Below are 20,446 nucleotides of genomic sequence, written 5' to 3'. Positions count from 1 at the left end.
ACCCAGCAGACTAGTGGCAGAGCTGGGATTAGAACCCCCAACCTCTGACTCCCAAGCCTGCGCTCTTACCACTAAGCCACGCTGCTTCTCCTTGAAACTGCTCGTAGCTATTTAATAATAACTGTGGTATTTGTTAGGCACTTAATATTTGCCAAGTACTGTATTATTGAAATTGAACTCCACCTCTACCTTCTTACTACTAAGTGTATGCCTTCCCCCTCTCACAGGCGAAGATGTTGTACCCGCTAAAAAGACTAAAACAATTGTTTCGACTTCAACTGCTCAGATTTCTCAAACAAGACAAACTCGAATTGAAAAGGTATTTTTGCCACCCGGCCGCCGGTCTTCAAGGGTTGAATCGCCCATAATTGTGACAGCCGTGTCTCCTGAAGGCTGGGTTTCCATCTCGATTCTTTTCTCTCCTTAATCATTACAGAAAATTGAAGCCCACTTTGATGCCAGATCAATCGCAACCGTCGAGATGGTGATAGACAGTGCCAGCGGACAACAGCTGCCCCACAAAACCCCACCCCGGATACCACCTAAACCGAAATCCAGGTCCCCCACCCCACCAGCCGTTGCCGCGAAAGCACAGATGGCCCGACAGCAATCCCCGTCTCCTGTCCGACAGTCGCCATCTCCTGTCAGACACGTCAGAGCGCCAACACCATCTCCTGTCAGGTAGGGCCCTTCCACTCCTCAGAAAGTCCCATTACCATTTTGGCATTTCTCTGCCAGCCAGATGCAGAGACACGGAGGAGAGCGGCTGAAAATACGCCAACAAAATGGCACCTAGAAAGGGACTGAGTCAGATCCCTTTGACCCTTGCCTAAGAGATGAAGCCAACCGGAACCGACGACTATGCATGGTTTGCTACGGATGGGTTCGGGTTAGTTTAGGTAGTTGCTTTAAGAGAGTGACCGATCGAGTCTAATTAATCTTGAAGCGGAACATAGGCATGTTTTTGTCATGGGAGAAAGTAGAAGAATTGGAAGGAAACCTAAAGATAAGAATTCATGGAGGAGGCAAGAAGTGTTGCACTTTCTCTATAGCTTGTGTGGGATCCCGTACGTCACAACATGCTGCTCTGCAGTCTTTCTTAGGGGGTGGGAGAAGACTAAGGAGTGGAGTCAGAGAATGAAAGCTCAGTCATTTGACTTTAACATTCCTTAGTAGGTGGTCCTTTCACTCATGGCTTTGATGGGCCATTTTAGCTACCGAATGGCATTTAACACCATTTGCATTAGCAAGCATTTTCACAAAGATATTTTACACAAGTGAAGTCCAGATTCATGAGAGACATGACAGAATTACAAGAGATTTATTCCTTCACGTGCTGGGACACGACAAAGGTTCGGACCCACAGTTTGAGAGAATAGTGCAGGAAATAGGGCCAAGCGTTTTTCACATCTGCAACTTTAAGAATCAGAAATCCTGAACAGATATGTGGCATGATGATATTGGTCATTCTCGTAACCAACCTGCTTTGGAAACCAAATTCAAGTCGAACTCTCAGGTGAAAATGGATTTCTTAAATCTCATCTCGACTCCCAGGTTGTCTATCACGAAATTCCCAGAATGTTTGGCATATCCTCAAGTAGCGGAGGCAGTCACAACCAGAAGATCCCAGAGCCACAGGTGCTCTTCAGAGTGATCAAAAAGCCCAAGGTTTTCTAGACCTCAGGCCGCTCCTTCGGCCCAAGACCATGCCAAATTAAACAGCCAAGAAATTACTGTTAAAACTGAAAAAGTGAAAATATGTCAATTCGGAGACAAAAATGGACACTAAGGAAGGAAGGTATATCTGAAAGATCCATTCAGTGTCCTTTTGATTTTCATTTTAATTTGGAGTAAGGCAAAATTAATTCATTGAATAAATTCATAGCATCTAGCTGGGTCTGAGTGATTTTCCCTGTAGGAACCAAATGGAACACTTTCCTATAATGACTTCAATTACATTGATTTTTCCATAGTTGTATGCTCTCACTATGCCAGCTGCTGCTCATTCTTGTCATACTAATCATGTCTTTAAAAAATTATTTTTCCTCAAATTAGACTACCAGAGTGCTATTTGACTAAGACAGTAAGACTAATAAGGGACAGAGAGTAAACTGAACTATCTGGCATCATTTTTTCCTTTAATAACAGAAATCCCCACATTATTTTAAACTAATCCTCACTGACGGATGTATGGTGCAGTCATTTGTAAAACAGAGAACTGTTTTTCTAGAAACCCCTCTAGTCTGCTTACTGTTTTCACCAAGAGCCTTCTTCCAAGAAGACTGAGTGTACATTTCTCCTCATAATTGTAACTGTGGGAACTTACTGTTAATTTCCACTCAAATTTAGTAGCAGAAAGCAAACACACCTTGAACATGAATGACTGATTGCTATCAGCGCAAGTTTAAAAATGGTGTTTTTCAGATGATTAAAGACAGAATGGGCCAAAATAATAATGCACTGCTGCCATCTAGGGGGAAAAAATTATTAGGGTCTAGTTAAATTCATTATTCCACTGAAAAAGGTCTGTAAAAAAATCTGCAGAACTGCTGCTTCCAATGGGTAACCCGTTTTTTTCTAATTATATTTACTGAGCACTTACTGTGTGCAAAGCACTGTACTAAGTGCTTAGGAGAGTACAATATAAGAGTAAATAGATACAGTCCATGCCCACAGTGAATCCTGAACTCTTAGTCAACGGAATTTATTGAGAGCTTGCTATCTACAGAGCAGTGTACCAAGATCTGAGTGTGAATTTTGGGGTCCCGGTTGACCTGTTCACCAAGAGACCGTCTTTTCATCATAAAAACCCCAAGTTAATGAAGACTATTGATGCATTTCTATAATACGGAATTGCAAAATTCAGTACAAACCAATTTTCACAACTCCTCAGAGGAAAAAAAGTCTTAGGGAAAAGATTAGATAAACATAGGGGAAAATGAAAGACCAAAATAAATCAATAACAAAGAACAATACCAACATATATCAAGTGTAATGAAACCACTGCATACAGGCACTTTTACTTCCATTGAGTTTAAAAGAAACATGCATGGTATAAAATCCGGTTGCCCAGACAAATCGAGTAAGTGAGGGAGATAGATACATCACATTTTCCCACAGAGATTAAAGCTTACCATGATTTGAATCAAATTGCCATTTTTTGATGGAATTCTTTGCTTCGTAAGGAAATGTAAATAGGCTAATGGGACGAGATTGTTTTTTCCAAATGCACAATGAATGAAACTGCCAGTTTCACTCCAGTCTTCAGCTAGATCACACTGAACTGCTCCCCTTGATTCCCCAGGTCTGTGTCCCCGGCTGGGAGACTCTCATCTTCCCCCATCAGACCTGTGAAGTCTCCATTACTGATCCGAAAAGCACAAAGCACCTCCATGGCTTTGGGCACTGAGGTCCCGCCCCCTTGGAAGCAAGAAGGCTACCTGGCTACCTCAGAATCCCAGATGAAGGAAACGACAGTAACGAGTTCCACTCAGATCAGGACCGAAGAACGATGGGAAGGAAGATATGGTATGCAAGAGCAGGTGACCATCACTGGGGCCACTGGAGCAGCTGCCAGTGCTTCTGTGACTACAGGAGCCATAGCTGGTGGGGCAAAACAGGTAAGAGGTGGGAGAATCAATCTGGGGAACTATCTGCGGGGCTGGAACAAAAATTCTGACTTGAATCCCTGGCACTGCAGTAGGTCCAGGCAATGAGCATCCAAGGCCGACTGTTCACATTTACGGAGCCAAACCTGAGCATCAGTACGGTCGTGGTCATCACTGCACATGGAGGAGACACATTGACTCATGATAGATATCAATTTTAAGGCTCCTTATTATGTTTTAGTTAATCTCTATACTACATTTTGATTTCCAGTGGGTATAACCCATCAGTTGTAGTCACTGAACGCTAATTGCGTGCGGAGCACTGTGCAAAGCGCTTGGGAGAGTACAGTTTAATAGAGGTGGTAGATACTTTCCCGGACCACAAGGAGTTTATGTCTAGAGGTGGCATATTTGCTGTTTGCCTCTGAAAGTTCAAGCAATCGATCGATTGTTTTCAGTGACACTTACTATGTGCAGCGCACTGTATTGAAGACTTGGGAGATTTCAATATAACAGAATTGGTAGATATAGTTCAGGTATATAAAGTATGTCTTTACACAGTACATCGCTATATAAATTCCCATTAGGAAGAGTTGTCTTTGGTGTTTCCAATTTAGGTCATACAAGACAGTGACAAAACAGCAGCTGTTGCGACCGTAGTTGCTGCCGTTGATCTGGCAAGAGTGAGAGAACCAGTTACAAGTGCTGTAGAGGAGACTGCAATGAGGACAACTAGAACTGCAGTGCACATTCAACCTGGTCAAGAACAGGTAGCTATCAAAGAGAACCAACACAATTCATTCATTCAATCAAGTTCTCCACCTCAGCATGGTGCCAGATCATTTTCCCCAAGTTAATGGTGGGGTCCGGTGGGAAGAGAATGGGAGCCAGGAGATTGGTATTATAGCTCTTCCATAGTCACTTCTGTGCGTCCTCGGGCAAGTCAATTAACCTCTTTCAATGCCAGTCCCCGGGATCTGTAAAATGGAACGAATAATTCCTCTCCCTAACTCATAAGGCTGTTGTCAGAATATGGCATGAATGATGTGAATGTGCTTTGGAAAAACAAGAGCACTATTCCAAGTCAAAACATTAATCTTAATGGAGATATTATTATCATGCCCTTCTCAGTTCATTAAAGAATCATTTGGAACAGGGCTTTTCAGATCCTGCATGCCCAAGCACTCAGGAACTGCAGGAGAATGGAACAATTGATTGTTTCAATATTGATATAAGCTGTATTGATTGATAACTTTTGTAGACAGAGCACTCTCTTGTTCACTTTGGGAACATACAAAATTAATTAAACCTGTGGTCTCTGCCTTCAAAATGCTTGCAGTCTAATAAACAGTTGAGATATCTGTATCTGCTTGCCGTGTGCTAAGCATTGTACTAAGCCATGGGGAAGATACAATGCAATCAGATCAGAAACGGCCCTGTCCCCTTATGGGGCTTACAGTCCGTTAATGGCATCAGAATTAGAATATAGTTTTCTCCCCCTCTAAACTGTGGGCAGGAAACGTGTCTGCTAACTCTGGGATATTGTACTCTCCCAAGCGCTCAGTACAATGTTCTATACCCAGTAAGTGCTCAGTAAATACCGTTGATTGATGTCCACCCACTGCTCCCTACTGCGAGGCCAAGCTGGGCAGTGACAGTGAGCCTTGTTGGACAAGGCATTTAGGGTGGATGGTCAAGCCAGGCCATGAAATGTGTGGAAGAGAGTGGCTGAGTTAAAGGATCTCTAGCAAGAAATAACATCCTTCTCCCAGGATCCTCTCATGGCAAATCGACTTATATCCCAGAACTTTCCCAGGTCTTTTTCCTGTCCAGTGAAGGGGACATTAAAGTGAACTGGAATCAAATCTCAGATTATTCTTACAGTCGTAAGGCGAAGTGCTTCTCAAATTTAAAATGAGAGTTTTACTACTGCAGATTAAGCTACTCGATTTCCTCTTTCTCTCTGAACCTACAAAGTACAGTCTTTGTGTATGCACAACTCAGTCAGGACCATGGCTGTCTCATTTTCCTCTTTAGCCTTCCATGCCCCCTTGGTGAATTTCACTTTAAGTCAAAACTTCTTTGAGCATGAAGGACAGCTTGATTTAGTAAGATGCATAAACGGAAGGGCAAATACACACACACACACACACGCATATATGTATATATATGCATCTTCACAGAATAATAATTGCAGTATTTGTTATGTGCTCACTATGATCCAATCACTGTAGTAAGCACTGGGGTAGATGCAAGATCATCAGGCCAGATTCAGTCTCTGTGCCACATAGGGCTCAGAATCTAAGTAGGAGAGAGAACTGGTATTGAATCCCCATTTTTCAGGTGAGGAAACTGAGGTGCATAGAGTGACATGACTTACCCAAGGTCACCCAGCAGGCATGTGGCAGATCCAGGATTAGAACCCAGATTCTCTGGCTTCGAGACCCAGGCTCTTTGCACTAAACCACACCGCTTCCATATTTTATGTTTGCTTTCATGTAAACAGCACTCACTCTTAATATTTTAATTTTTTTTTCCTCTCTGAAAATCAGACCAGAAAGGAAGCGGAGAAGACTGCCATGACAAAGGTGACAGTTGCCGCTGATAAAACCAAGGAACAAGAATTAATATTAAGAACAAGAGAAGAATTTGCTTCCAAACAAGAGCAAATACACATTACTCACGAAAAGGTGAGAATGGCAGTTTTCAGATGCTGCAAAGTCCTAGAATTTGGGGACGCTGCAGACATTGTTGACAAATCAATCATGTAGTTGATAATAATAATTATGTCAGATGTTAAGTGCTTACTGTGTATATTCCAGGCAGCACTGGGGTAGATTAAAGCAAATTGGGTTGGACCCAGTCCATGCCCCACAGGGGGATCACAGTCTTAATCCTCATTTTACCAGGTACAGAGAAGTAAAGTGACTTGCCCAGGGTCACTAAGCAGACAGGCTTGTGCTCTATCCACTAGGCCAGGCTGCTTCCTAGATGCCCTACTGCAAAGTAGTCACTGTAGATAACAATAGAGAATATTATACACTGTCCTATATCAAGAGGATTACATTTTTTGCTGACCCCTACATGCAGTTTGATATGACCTGTTAGCATGTACCTTATCGTTTCTTCCAACACCACATTTATGTTCTGGCCAAATGAAGCATATTGTTGAAAGATCACTCATTTTCCAACCCAAATGCATAAGCCATCTGATTGCATTTTATCATTTTGAGGACTTCCCTGATTAAGCCCTCCCTTTCCTCTTCTCTCACTGTCTTCTGCATTGCTTTGACTCCGTTTGTTCTCCCCCCACCCCAGCCCCACAGCAAAATGTTTATTGTTTAATGTCAGTTTATTGTCATATTGAATTTTCCATGTGCGTAGTACAGTGCTCTGCACACAGTATTGAGCACACAGCAAGTGCTCAATAAAAACAATTGAGTGAATAAAGAATGAATGAAATGCAAGCTATGTTGTTTACCCTTTAGAACAGGGGTAACCGAACCTGAATCACATTTTTCTAAGAAGTTTTGGCTCTTTTAATTCAGGATTTGTACCTCAGAAAAATAACTGACCATCTAGTTATTCGTGCCTAGTAAATGCCTTTTTTTTTGCCATTTTCCCTCAATTTAGTGGTGAGTTTCAAGGCTTCAGGGCTCACACCTGCTACAAATGAGGAGGCTTGTTGACCCTAATTAAACCTCACGTGGGGCAGGTATGAGTCACAGATCAGTGGCGCCTAAGGCAGCCAGATAAAGGCAACCAGAAGAGTTAAATCCCGAGGGGATTTGAGACTTATTTGCCTCGTGCTGTTGGGGTCCTTCACGGGGAAGGAGATAAAGTCACAACAGGAGGTACACTGTTTATGGTATTTCTGCTACTGCTCGCAGGAATTAAAATGGTGAGTTTGTGTCCGCACAGAAGCCAAAAAGCCATTGACTGGGTTGTGCTCTCTCCAAGACTCGGATCTTCCACTTGAATACAGTTGTTTAAACTATGAGGTTTCCAGCATAGCCAAAAAATAGCCAATAGTTGGGCAGTGTCCTCTTTAAGACATGGATCTATCATTCAGGAAAATCTTTAATCAGTTTGGAGTTCAGATAGTGCTGTTCCTACCAACTTTCAAGCTTGAGGGATTGGGCTCTCTGAAATGTGTTTCCTTTTCAGATGAAGTTCAAGTTCTCTAAATTTACCATTTTCCTTCTCATATCTCTTAACTCTGTCGACACTCGACTTGTAAGACAAAGGTTGTTTTTTTTTTTTGAAGTAGTGTCTGTACCTCAAAATGAGTCCAGTAGGAAAAAATGCTGGTGAAAAGTTTTCTTTTTTTTTTTTGTTAATCCTTAGAAAGAGTACATAGTAACCTGTGGGAACATTTTTAATTTCAAAGTATTTCTTGAATAACTACTGCATGCAGATCACTGTACTAGGTGTTTGGGAAAGTATATATAAAAGGCACAGTCCCTGCCTTTGAGGAGTTTATACCAGTTTGTTTTTTTAGCCAAGCTGTTTATCTCTGTGAATTGGGGTAGCAGAACCTGAATTACATTATAAAAGAAACATTTGTACCTCTGAAAAATAACTGATCTTCCTACTCGGTCGTATTCCTAAATGTCACTTTGCTTTGGTCAAATAGAGACATTAAATTGAATGTGTTTTGTTTTTAAAAACAGGTGAGAAAAGAAACTGAAAAAGCTTTTGTACCTAAGGTAATAATTTCGGCTGCTAAAGCCAAAGAACAAGAAACAGTATCGAAAATTACTGAAGGAAAGGCTACAAAACAGGAACAAATGCACATAACTCATGAAACGGTAAGTCTTGTTTTGATCAGCTATTGTCAGTCAAGGCCAAAACCCATCCCTTCATTACCTGTGGTTCCTGCTGTGTGTTGTTTATTAATTGGTGTATTTTGAGTACTTGCTGTGGGTAAGACACTTTACTAAGCGCTCGGTAGAATATGAAAACAGCTCCAACAGTAATGACCATTTTAGGGTCTGTTTTCCTGCTTGAATATAAGACTAAAAAGGAAAGGAGAAAGGAAGGAAATATTTTTAGTGGGAAACTCTATCTTCCTTTCCTGGGCTTGTCCAATTGTTCTGATATTTCCTCTCAACTTTCATTTGGTGGGGATTTAAGAGAAAGAGGCAGAACACATGGAACTCAAATTTTAGTTTCACTTTTTTATAATCAGTTGAGAATAAGGAGAAGACAACTGTCCCTACATAGTTATCATTGCTCAAACCCAAGCGCAAGAAACCTTTCTCAGAACTAGAGAAAAATCAAGCACAACACAAGAATCTGGAAAAATAGCATCGTCTAGTGGAAAGAGCATGGACCTGGGTTCTAAACATATTCACTTTTGCCCATTTGTAATCTGGCTATATTTAACCAGTGTAAACATATCTGAGACTATCCAGTCATTCCATGAATGCTTTTGAAAGGACTGTCTAGAGGAAGAAGTTTTGTCTACTTTTTCATCTCCTTTTACTGCTTAACATTCACAATTTTTGGACCCATGTTGCTCTCATTTGGGATTCCCATGGAATGTAAACTTTTTTTCACTGTAACAACCAGATGACAAGAGAAACTAAGAAAACTGTGGTACCCAAGGTAATAATTGCCACACCTAAAGTCAAAGAACAGGACACAGTGTCCAGAACTAGAGAAGGATTCATGACGTCACAAGAACAAGTACACATAACTCATGAAAAGGTGAATGGAGAGAACATAGATGTGAAATTCACCCATTTAACCTATTCCTATTAACTAGCAAATCTCAAATTTACTACAGAATAAGGATTTTATTTGTTTTTTCCCTATATTTATAATCTTCACTTATTAGTAACATGTTTGCAGTTCTCTTTTCATGATAATTATCCTCTTCCACATGCATGGTCTAGCTTGTAAAAAAAAAAAATTAACAATTTTATAAAATATTACAGAATGAGGATACTCATTTGCAGTTATTAATATAATACAGAATGAGGATACTCATTTGCAGTTATTAATATAATCTATATAAGCATCATGATTTCTAAACATTTTGCAAGGATTTCAAGTGGAATTTAACCTTCCTTGTCCTCATCATCTATTTTGGGCCCCCCTTCATTGACCATCGTGTTATTTCATAATTTGTTTGAGGCCATGTTGGAATTCAAATCTTGGTTTTACTGTATTGATTAGATGAGAAAGGAAACTGAGAAAAGAGCTCTTGCTTCAGTAGCAGTGGCCACTGCGAAATCCAAAGAGCAAGAATCATTTATGAGAACTAGAGAAGTGGCTACTAAACGTGAACAAATCCAAGTTTCTCATGAAAAGGTGAATATAGATTTTATCTTCTAGCTGTGAAATAATTCCTTGTCACATATTTTACTTCCAAACTTCTGTGCAGGAGAAAATATTAACACAACTCATCTTAATATGTTTAATTGGAAACTGTTTGTCACTATCACTCATACAGAGAGCTAAGTGTTGCTAATCTATCACTTTTCCCTAGTATTCAATAATCTAGAGGTGGACTATAACTTTTTCTTCTATAATTCTTGTAACACTCTCTTCTTTTATCAATTACCGATTTATTTTTCTTTGAAATTATGTTAAACTTAATTTATTTCACTTTTAAAACTAGATGACAAAGGAAGCTGAGAAAATTGCTAAGCCTTCTGCAATAACTACCACAAGAACCAAAGAAGATACAATATCAAGAACTAGAGAAGGAATTGCCAGCAGACAAGAACAAATACATTTAATGCATGAAAAGGTGACTGTGACCCCCTTGTAAATAGATTAGAAAAATTTCCCCAGTATTTGCAGGCTCTTGATAAACTGTATTTAAGTGCTTACTGTACTTATTTTATACTCTTTCTGTAACTCAGAATTTGAAATTTAAGTCTCTAAAGCTTGAAAAATTACTCTAAACATAGATTTCCTCCCTTCACTTTCCCCACGGCTCCCTCTCTATTGACTCACTAACATGCACCATTCTTCTCTTGGTGGGATTTTTTTTTAAATGGTATTTAAGCGCTTACTCTGTGACAGACACTGAGCTAAGTGTGATTGGCTCTGGATTCTTGAAAGAAAGGAGATTGAAAATCAGCACTGAGGTCATTTTTTTTTTTTAAATAAACTGACTGCCAGGATATTTACCAACCTATGTTGCATTCATTCCAGCAGGTGAGGAAGAATTTAATGTACCTGCTGGTGTCAACAGCTTTAGCATTTTAAAATAATTTAATGGAATTGACTTTTGTTTTTTGTCATGAAAGTAGGTAAAGATGGAGTATGTTTTTTGTTGCCTGTCTCCCCTCTTCTAAACCGTGAGCCCGTAGATAGTTAAGGATTGTCTCTATTTGTTGCTGAATTTGTGCTTTTCAAGTGCTTAATACAGTGTTCTGCACACAGTGAGTGCTCAATAAATATGATTGAATATGAGAACACTTCTATGCTTTAGAAAGTAATCATTATACAAAGTCAGATAAAATTAAGGAGTAAAAGATCTGGTGAAAATAGGTGCTGTGTGAAGGGAGAAATGGTAATGGCCTGTTTCATCATCATAATCTAACATGAGTCAGTAGGGGGGTTAAAAGCTATATTAATTTGATTTTTAAAATCCCAAATCTGGTTTCCCAGTAATAATAATAATTATGGTATTTGTATTTGTTAAGCACTTAGTATGTGACAAGCACTGTTCTAAGCACTGGGGTAGATACAGGGTAATCAGGTTGTCTCACGTGGGGCTCACAGTCCCAATCCCCATTTCACAGATGAGGTAACTGGGGCACAGAGAAGTTAAGTGGCTTGCCCAAGGTCACACAGCAGTCAAGTGGCGGAGCTGGGATTAGAACCCAGGTCCTCTGACTCCCAAGCCTGTGGTCTTGCCACTAAGCTACCCTGCTTCTGGTTTCCCAGTGGCACGAATGAGAGTCACCTCAATTCCAATCCAACACAAGGGGATTTGTAATGTTTCTTTTTCTGGATTGACTGGAGACTGTTTGTGCTCCCCCATAGAGACAAGGAAATTAGGAATTTCGGTTGTTCCGGGATAAAAATTCCAGAGGGTGGAGAACTTAGTCTTCCTCCCTTTGACCCACTTGCTCCTTCCTAAGGCTGGAGACTCTCCTCCTCCTGGCACTGCCATGCTGGACCCTGCCAACTTCACTTTTTTTCCACCCACTCTTTTATATTGTACTCTCCCAAGCACTTAGTTCAGTGTAAGCGCTTAATGCCATTGATTGCTCAATTGAATGTGAATTTTTGGCTGTGGATTTTTATTCTCCCTGGATAGCCTATATCCATGCAATCAATAAGTGCGTGTTTTATACTGCCTTTATAGCCCAGATCTTTATCTCCCATGTAATATGCTCAACAATAATACAGGTCTTTGGATTTGTCTGTTAGTTGATTACCCAACCCGTGACGACAGATTTCCCATGAAGCTGTGACATTACCGTTCATGAAATCTCCAAACTTCATCCCTAGGTTGGAGCTGGAAAAAAGGCAGAAGCCGTAGCCACCGTTGTGGCTGCCGTGGATCATGCACGGATCAGAGAGCCCAGAGAGTCAGTCCACACGGAAGACTCTCACGCTCAAAAAACTACTTTGGAATATGGCTACAAGGAGCACGTTTCCGCAACAAAAGTCATCGAGCATCCTCGGCGCCCAGCATCCGAACCACAAGTTGTCCCTAAAGCAGTCAAACCGGCAGTAATCCAGGTTCCTTCTGAGCCTCACGTTTCTGCCGCCGAGCAAGCGGGAATGCAGATTTCCTCCCAGGTAAGACTCGCTCGGGCCCCCGATGTCCGACGACCGTATCCGCTTCCGACGTGAAGGCCTCTGGGATCACGAAATGAATTGTGGATTAATGGGTCATTGTTTAATGCAGGTCAAGAGGACGTCGGACCTGATGACTGAAAGATTGGTCCACGTGGAACATACACGCCCCCGCACGGCGAGCCCGCATTTCACAGTGTCAAAAATTTCCGTCCCTAAAACGGAACATGGCTATGAGGTAAGAGTGGAAGGTGGAAGATGCATCAGTGAAACGGATTCTGACATCCGGTGCAGGAAATGAATAAAAGCCATTAGGCTGAGGGGCTTCATATTCATGGCATTTTATGGTTCAGATAAAAGGGATGCTCTATTTGTAGCATTGCGTTCTGCAGAGAATTTCTACATATAGAAACCACACCCCACCCCTCATGTCTGAACAACACCTCGCCATATTTGGGCAGGGGTGGGAGGTAACGAAGTTCCTAGTAGCCCTGTGCCAGCAGAGGTCAAGGTAGCTGTCTGAAGAACCATCTAGGGGGCCTCTTGAATTCGGTCAGTATCGGTCACTGGTATTTATTGAGCACTTACTGTGTGCAGAGCGCTGTACTAAGTGCTTGGGAGAGTACGATATGATAATAAACGGACGCATTCCCTTCCCACAATGAGCTTACAGTCTGGAGACGAGCTTACGATGTAGAATTGAATAGCAAGATACTAAAAGGCCTCTTTCTCTCCGTCACCACACATTCAGGTTTCCATAGCAGGCACCGCCATTGCTACTCTGCAAAAAGAGCTCTCTGCCACTTCTACTTCGACTCAGAAGATTACAAAGCCCGTGAAGGCCCCTCTTGTAAAACCAGTCGACACGAGAATACGGGCAGAGCCCAGCCCGTCCCCGCAGTTCCCCTTCGCCGACACCGCTGACACATATAAGAGTCACGCTGGAATAGAGGTGAAAAAGGAACTCGGGGTGAGATTCTCCCGTGATTCAGTCCGTGAAGAACACTACACAGCAAGGCAGGAAAGAGAGCCCAAGGTTTGTCACCCAGTTTTGTCAAATTGTGTCTAATAGCAACTGACAAGCCCCTGTCCATTCGCTGGCATACTCACTCAGCCTTCCCAGCTTAATTTATAAACTCAAAGAGCTTCTACTCCATTCCAATGAACTCTTCCAGGTGCTTAGTACAATGATCTGCATACAATAAGAGCTCAGGAAATGCAATTGATTGATTAGCCATTACATTTGAAATCTCCCTTCAGTGGCTTAATTCAGCTCCTGAAAGGTATCATGCACTAGCTCTTCTGGCTAATATCCAGATCTTTCTTCCCAGCAAACAAGCCAGATAATTTCGAACCTTTGACGTACTTCTATCAATAGAATAATCCTTTTTTTGAATATTCCAGGTTACAGAAATGGCCAGAATACCCGCACCGGCAGAAGCTCCAGTTACTCCACCAACTTTAGTCTCTGTGAGTGATGTTTTAAATTATGGGAGAAGGTAGACTTTTTTTTAAAAAGAGGTTTTCATCTGTTCATTCTGCTGTCCCATTTTTGATATTTGCCTATGGCTGGTTCTCCTGGTTACTCCTTAAGTTGTTTATTTGCAAACAGCAGCTTTAGACCCCTGGGCTATTTATAGTTTGTAAAAGGGAAGTGAATTCTGCCTAGAAAGGAGCTGAAGTTGTACCTCTGTTTTGGGCTGATCGTTGTTTCAGTGGCTTAACTATCCTGATCGAAACTTACATCCACATCATCCTCCAGGGTAAAAAGCAAGAAATGTATTCATTCCCTGCATCTACTTTTATTCATTAGTATTTATTGAGCACTTATTGTGTGCAGAGCACTGTACTAAGCTCTTGGGAGACTACAATACAACAATAAACAGATACATTCCCTGCCCACGTCGGAGCTTACAGCCTACAGACAAGCTTGCTCTGAAAATCCCTGATCATTAGTTGCATTTGAAACTTTAGTGTCTTCAGCACTATTTAGGAGGGAATTTCCAAGCTTAGTTTCAAATTCCCACATTTGTTTTCTGGTGTAGAAATGATTAATAGGTAGTTTTGATTCCCCTCAGCCTCTGCTCATGAGAAGATACAACCCCGCCCATTCTACTGAGGATATAGGAGACCCTCCTCCCAGCTTCTTGAGGCATCAGTCAAGTCAGGGTTAACTGCTGGTGGTCTTTCATCAGAAGAGAAATGGCCTTGTAACTGATGTGGGGAGGAATCATGGATGGAGATAGAGCCAATAGTTTTATTATGAGTGCCTTCTTCCACTCTGCCGAGGAAAGAGACATAGCCTCGTTTAGTGAAGGTCATGGGTTCTAATCCTGGCTCTGCCACTCGTCTGCTGTGTGACCTTGGGCAAGTCACTTCACTTCTCTGTGCTGCAGTAACTTCATCTGTAAAATGGGGATTAAGATTGTGAGCTCTGCATAGGGCAGGGACTGTGCCCAACCTGATTTACTTGGAACAATAAAAATATGGTATTTGTTAGGCGCTTACTATGTGCCAAGCACTGTTCTAAGTGCTGGGGTAGATACAAGGTAATGAGGTTGTCCCACGTGGGGCTCACAATCTTAATCCCCCTTTTACCGATGAGGTAACTGAGGCACATAGAGGTGAAGTGGTTTGCCCAAGGTTATAGCAGACGGGCTCTTTCCACTAAGCCATGCTGCTTCTCCAAGCACTGTACTCATCCCAGTGCTTAGTACAGTGCCTGGCACATATTAAGCACTTGAACACCACTATTATTATTATTATTACACATAATTTCCTTTACATCTCTCTCACATCCAGGGCCTTAAGAATGTGACCGTCATGGAAGGTGAATCCGTCACTTTGGAATGCCATATCTCTGGACATCCATCCCCAACTGTGATCTGGTACCGGGAAGATTACCAAATTGAGTGTTCCATTGATTTCCAAATCACCTTCCAAAGCGGAGTTGCCCGTCTCATGATTCGCGAAGCCTTCGCTGAAGACAGCGGGAGATTTACTTGCACTGCTGTGAACGAAGCTGGAACTGTCAGCACTTCATGCTACTTAGCTGTACAGGGCAAGTGTCTGTGCTGAGTAGATCAAAAAAGAATGTCTCATTTAACCACTTAAAGCAAGTTCCCTGCCTGTATTTGTCATTCAGTGGTTACCTTAAAGATCAGTGCACTCATATTTATGAAACTCCCTTTTCTCCACAACCTGGGGTTTGTCTTCTCATAGAAGCCTACATTAAGGAAAGCCTACACTGTAGTATTCACTGGGTCCAAAACCGGGCACAATTGCACAGCTGTTACTTCTGACACAGCCACACACTCTATCGGGACAGATGTGCATCATTGGAAGAATGTTCCCTAATTCTGCGATCACCTTCTAGCCACGTGGATTAGTTAAAACACGAGTTCTGGCAGAATGAACTGCACCTATGATGTTGAAAATCTAGGGTTCTGATTGGGAAGTGAAAATAGTCCAGATAGGAAGGTAATGGGCAACTACTAAACAAGCTTTAGTGTCATCAGTAAATCCAGTGGAATGAGTGGTATAAAGAATTTAGTCTGAACTTTAGGTGAAAATTTCATGGAGGCAATGGGGAAAATCGGGCCACTCTTTTTGATCTGAACTCAATCTCCCTCATCACAGATCTCTGGCCTGAAAGCTTCCAAACTGCGCTGGGAAATCCAAAGAACAATGATGTGTTTCCTGAATCCTACTTGCCCCCAAGACCCCATTTCACCTTTGTATTCAAAACGGTGCCTGTGGCCTGAATCCTCAAGTCTTTTTCTCTTCTCCTTATAGTATCCGAAGAATTTGAGAGCAGGGAGACAGCCGCCTTTGCCGAGAAGGTCACTACGGAGGAGAAACGGTAAGTGTTGTCTTCTTCAATATGTCTCTGCTCTTGGGAGTATGGGACAACCTTCTCCTTTCCCTGGTGTGACCTCGCCACCCCAACAGGACTGACACAGTGGTACATGTCTTTCAGCTTCATGGAGTCGAAAGATGTGGTCATGGTGGACACCAGCATTACCGATGAACCCACCGGACCCGGAGAGCCAGCCGCTCCTTTCTTTATCAGGAAACCAGTGGTTCAGAAATTAGTCGAAGGGGGAAGTGTTGTCTTCGAGTGTCAGATCGGAGGAAACCCGAAACCCCATGTCTACTGGAAAAAGGCTGGTGTTCCTCTCACCACTGGATACAGGTAGGTTCTCATCTGATCTATTGGCTTTGCCAGAGTCGATTTTGATATTCAAATTGGTCTAAGCATCTATTTAGACAATTGAGTTTAAAAACACTCCACTTTGGTTTGAAGTGTTTGACCAGTTCAGGCCAAAAGTCTGATCTGCCTGGAATATCCAGATGATCAATAGCAGCGTGGTCTAGCAGAAAGAGCAAAGCCTGGGTTCTAATTCCCGCTTGCCATGTGTTCATTTATTCAATTGTATTTATTGAGCGCTTACTGTGTGCAGAGCACTGTACTAAACACTTGGAATATACGATTCGGAAACAGATAGAGACAATCCCTGCCCAACAACGGGCTCACAGTCTAAAAGGGCGTTGGTTGTGTGACCTTGGACAAGTCATTTATCATTTCTGTGCCTCTGTTTCCTCATTTGTAAAATGGGGATTAAATCCTACTCCCTCCCACCACTTAGATTGTGAGCACAATGCGGGACAGGGTCCAGGCCAAAATACAGAGCTGTGGATACAGCATTTATCATGGGCAAAGATTTTTCTCAGTGAACATAGTCCAGATTTCTAGTCTCCAGATATGGTTCGTGGTCCATAATAGGTTATTTGAAGGCCGTGTTGGGAGTGTTATAGAGGAAAGGGCAGGATGGCAGCAAGGCTCAAGAAAGGTTTCAGTAAATTTATGGATGGAATGTGCCATTGAGCCCCATTTAATACCACTTTTGGACAAAATACCAGGCTGGTGGATTGGTGGATAGTATAAGTTACTAGAGAGTGTTACAGACAGAGAGGGAAACGTTGCATATTGCAACATCTGCCACTTGTCCACTGTGTGACCTTGCACAAGTCACTTCCCTTCCTCTGTGCTTCAGTTACCTCATCTGTAAAATGGGGATTGAGACTGACTTCCCCTTGGGACAGGGACTGTGTCCAACCTGATTTGCTTGTATCCACCCTGGCGCTGAGCACAGAGTCTGGCACATAGTAAGCACTTAACAAATACCATAATAATTATTATTAAGCACTATTGGAGTTAGGATACTGGATTGGGAGCACCACTGGTCTAACTTGGGAATGGCCTCTCCTAGGGTTTTACATTATTCAGACTTGATCTTTTTTATGCACTTAATATGTGTCAAACACCATTCCAAGTGCTTGGAAAGATTCAAGTTAAATAGGTCAGATACAGTCCCTATCCTTCATGGGCCTCACAGTCTAAGTAGGAGGGAGAATAGGTATTTAATCCCCATATTTACAGTTGAGGAAACTGAGGCATAGAGAAATTAAGTGATTTACCCAAGGTCACTCAGCAAGCCAGGAGAACCAGGATTAGAACCCAGGTCCTCTGACTCCCAGGCCTGGGCTCTTTGCACTAGGCCACGCTTCTCTTTCTAGCAAGATGCTTGGCTTTATATCTGTAATGGAAAAATCTATTTCAAGAAGTAATATGGTGTGATCTCTTATATAAGAAAACTGATACACGATATTCATGTTTTGTTTATTCACCAATAAAGATATAAAGTCAGTTACAACAAGCAGACTGGTGAGTGCAGACTGGTGATTTCCATGACTTTTGCCGACGATGCTGGAGAATACACCATCGTTATTCGGAACAAACATGGCGAGACGTCTGCTTCGGCCTCCTTGCTCGAAGAAGGTACTAGAACGTCTCCAAGGGTGTAGTTACTGTGGTACTTTAGCCAAAGGTTAATTTCAGTTGGTAGCACTTCCCTATCCTAAATTAAATTGTAGTAAACATCTCCCAGACTAGTACCTATCAAGATTTGGGTCATGATTTTCTGTCGGAAAGGGGATTTTAGCGTTTCCACGGGTTGGAAAAAAACAATACGTGGCTCTCCAAGGGGGCATGTCTGAGGAAGTCTAAGAGACTCTGACCACTCTTCTGGTCATCCCCTTGAAAGTATTCTGGGGTTGTGATAGTGCTCTTTGGTGCCTCAGAGAACATACAAATCATATCCTAATGCATTGTGCCTGCTTAGGAGTGTGGGAAGATTCTCTTTGCTTCCTCTTGGCATTGTTGAGCTGGATGAAAACCATAAATAACTCCCTGCATGAATTTCAGTGGGCATATCAGCCCGGATATTCCATAATATCCCAGTTCAGATCCTGTGGTTAATACCTATACAACCTGTGGGTGTCGGAAGGCATTTCAGCGGATCAAACCTATGAATTATATGCTAAGTCAATCAAGACACATTTCAAAGAGGTTCCAGAACAGAGCTACCTACTTATTACCATTTAGAGCTCATTTTAAAATGATAACCTTATTTGAATAATGCACTGCAATATCATCTTGCCCTATCATTTGATCACCCAAGGCTTACATGAAAATTAATATGGAAAACGGGAATTAACTTACTCTTTCCACTTATAGCTGATTATGACCTGCTGATGAGGTCCCAGCAGGAAACACTTTACCAGACTCAAGGGACTGCATTTGTGCAAGAACCTCAAGTTGGAGAGATGGCACCGGGATTTTCGTACCCGGAATATGAAAAAGAATACGAAAAAGAACAAGCACTTATTAGGAAGAAAATGGCAAAAGATACTGTTTTGATCCGATCTTTTGTAGAGGATCAGGTAAGTCTATCATTATCGTGTAGGAAGGACAGAGTGAATTAAGACCGTGCCAATGTTTGAAGCCCTAGCTTTGTAGACGTCTAAAAGCAAAAAAAGTGCTTGCTTTATACATTTCTTAATGTCAGAATCCCATTTTTTCTTCCATAGGAATTCCATATCTCTTCCTTTGAAGAGAGACTCATCAGAGAGATCGAATACAGAATAATCAAGACCACATTAGAAGAACTCCTCGAAGAAGACGGAGAAGAGAGGATGGCGGTTGATGTTGCTGAATCGGAATCGGTTGAAGCGGGCTTTGACTTGAGATTGAAAAATTACAGGATTTTTGAGGGAAAGAGTGCTACTTTCCATTGCAAAATGTCTGGCTATCCATTACCAAAGGTAAAGGGGGCGGGGGAGAAAGATTGCATGTGACTCAAATGCTGGAAAGAATACCCTGCAAATTGCAGTATCACCATTATTCTTTCAATTAGCCTAAACTCCAGAAACTTGTCCTCTACAGATTGCGTGGTACAAAGATGGCAAGCGCATTCGGCCGGGAGAACGATACCAAATGGAATTTCTGCCGGATGGGAGGGCTACCTTGCGTTTACCAGTCGTGCTCCCAGAAGATGAAGGAATCTACACGGCATTTGCCAGCAACGTCAAAGGCAATGCTATTTGTTCTGGAAAATTGTACGTGGAGCCCGCGGCACCTTTTACAGCCCCGTCCTATTTGCCGGCACCAGAACCCATGACTAGAATTCGGTAAGATGATCAGAAGTAGTTTTCATGTTACTACTTGAGCCCCCACTGTGTACAAAACAGAGCATGAAAAGCAGTATGGCCTAGCGGATAGAGCACAGGCCTGGACGTCAGAAGGACTTGGGTTTTAATTTCGGCTCCACCACTTGTCTGCTCTGTGACCTCTGCAAGTTACTTAACTTCTCTGAGCCTCTGTCAGCTCATCTGTAAAAGGGGAATTAAGACTGTGAGCTCCCTGTGGGACACGGACTGTGTCCAACCTGATTACTCTGTATCTGCCCCCGTCCTTAAAACAGTACTTGTTACATAATCCCTAAGAAATACTGTTTTAAAAAAAATACACTGTACTGAGCACCTGGGATTTCATATCCCAGTTTTTCCACATTTCATTCCGAGATCTCGGTGTTCTCTCCAAGGCTCGTTACTGTACCGTTTCCAGAATACAAATGAAGCAGTAGTGCCAGAGACCTTAAGTGCCTTGTCCTTGATCACACAGGAAGTTCTCGGACTGAGGTAATGATAGAACAGAGCACATTCTT

The 20,446-nt window shown here is 42.1% G+C and overlaps 1 protein-coding gene across 1 annotated transcript in view; it reads left to right on the top strand.

Annotated features, from left to right (window-relative positions):
* The window catches only part of TTN (titin), a 305,556-nt gene that overhangs the window by 14,607 nt on the left and 270,503 nt on the right, over window positions 1–20,446 (top strand). The window contains 20 exon segments of the mRNA XM_039913043.1: window positions 228–319; window positions 437–681; window positions 3,305–3,620; window positions 4,226–4,378; window positions 6,161–6,298; window positions 8,282–8,419; window positions 9,183–9,320; window positions 9,792–9,926; window positions 10,237–10,368; window positions 12,087–12,380; window positions 12,490–12,615; window positions 13,129–13,413; window positions 13,782–13,847; window positions 15,180–15,438; window positions 16,173–16,239; window positions 16,357–16,572; window positions 18,077–18,219; window positions 18,958–19,163; window positions 19,311–19,544; window positions 19,666–19,910. Of these exon segments, the coding sequence (XP_039768977.1) occupies window positions 228–319; window positions 437–681; window positions 3,305–3,620; window positions 4,226–4,378; window positions 6,161–6,298; window positions 8,282–8,419; window positions 9,183–9,320; window positions 9,792–9,926; window positions 10,237–10,368; window positions 12,087–12,380; window positions 12,490–12,615; window positions 13,129–13,413; window positions 13,782–13,847; window positions 15,180–15,438; window positions 16,173–16,239; window positions 16,357–16,572; window positions 18,077–18,219; window positions 18,958–19,163; window positions 19,311–19,544; window positions 19,666–19,910 (3,628 nt within the window).

This window comes from Ornithorhynchus anatinus, chromosome 9, assembly GCF_004115215.2.
Source record: "Ornithorhynchus anatinus isolate Pmale09 chromosome 9, mOrnAna1.pri.v4, whole genome shotgun sequence".
Taxonomy (NCBI): Eukaryota; Metazoa; Chordata; class Mammalia; order Monotremata; family Ornithorhynchidae; genus Ornithorhynchus; species Ornithorhynchus anatinus.
The sequence above is the reverse complement of the archived record's forward strand: the minus strand, read 5'-3'. Positions and strand labels throughout refer to the sequence as shown.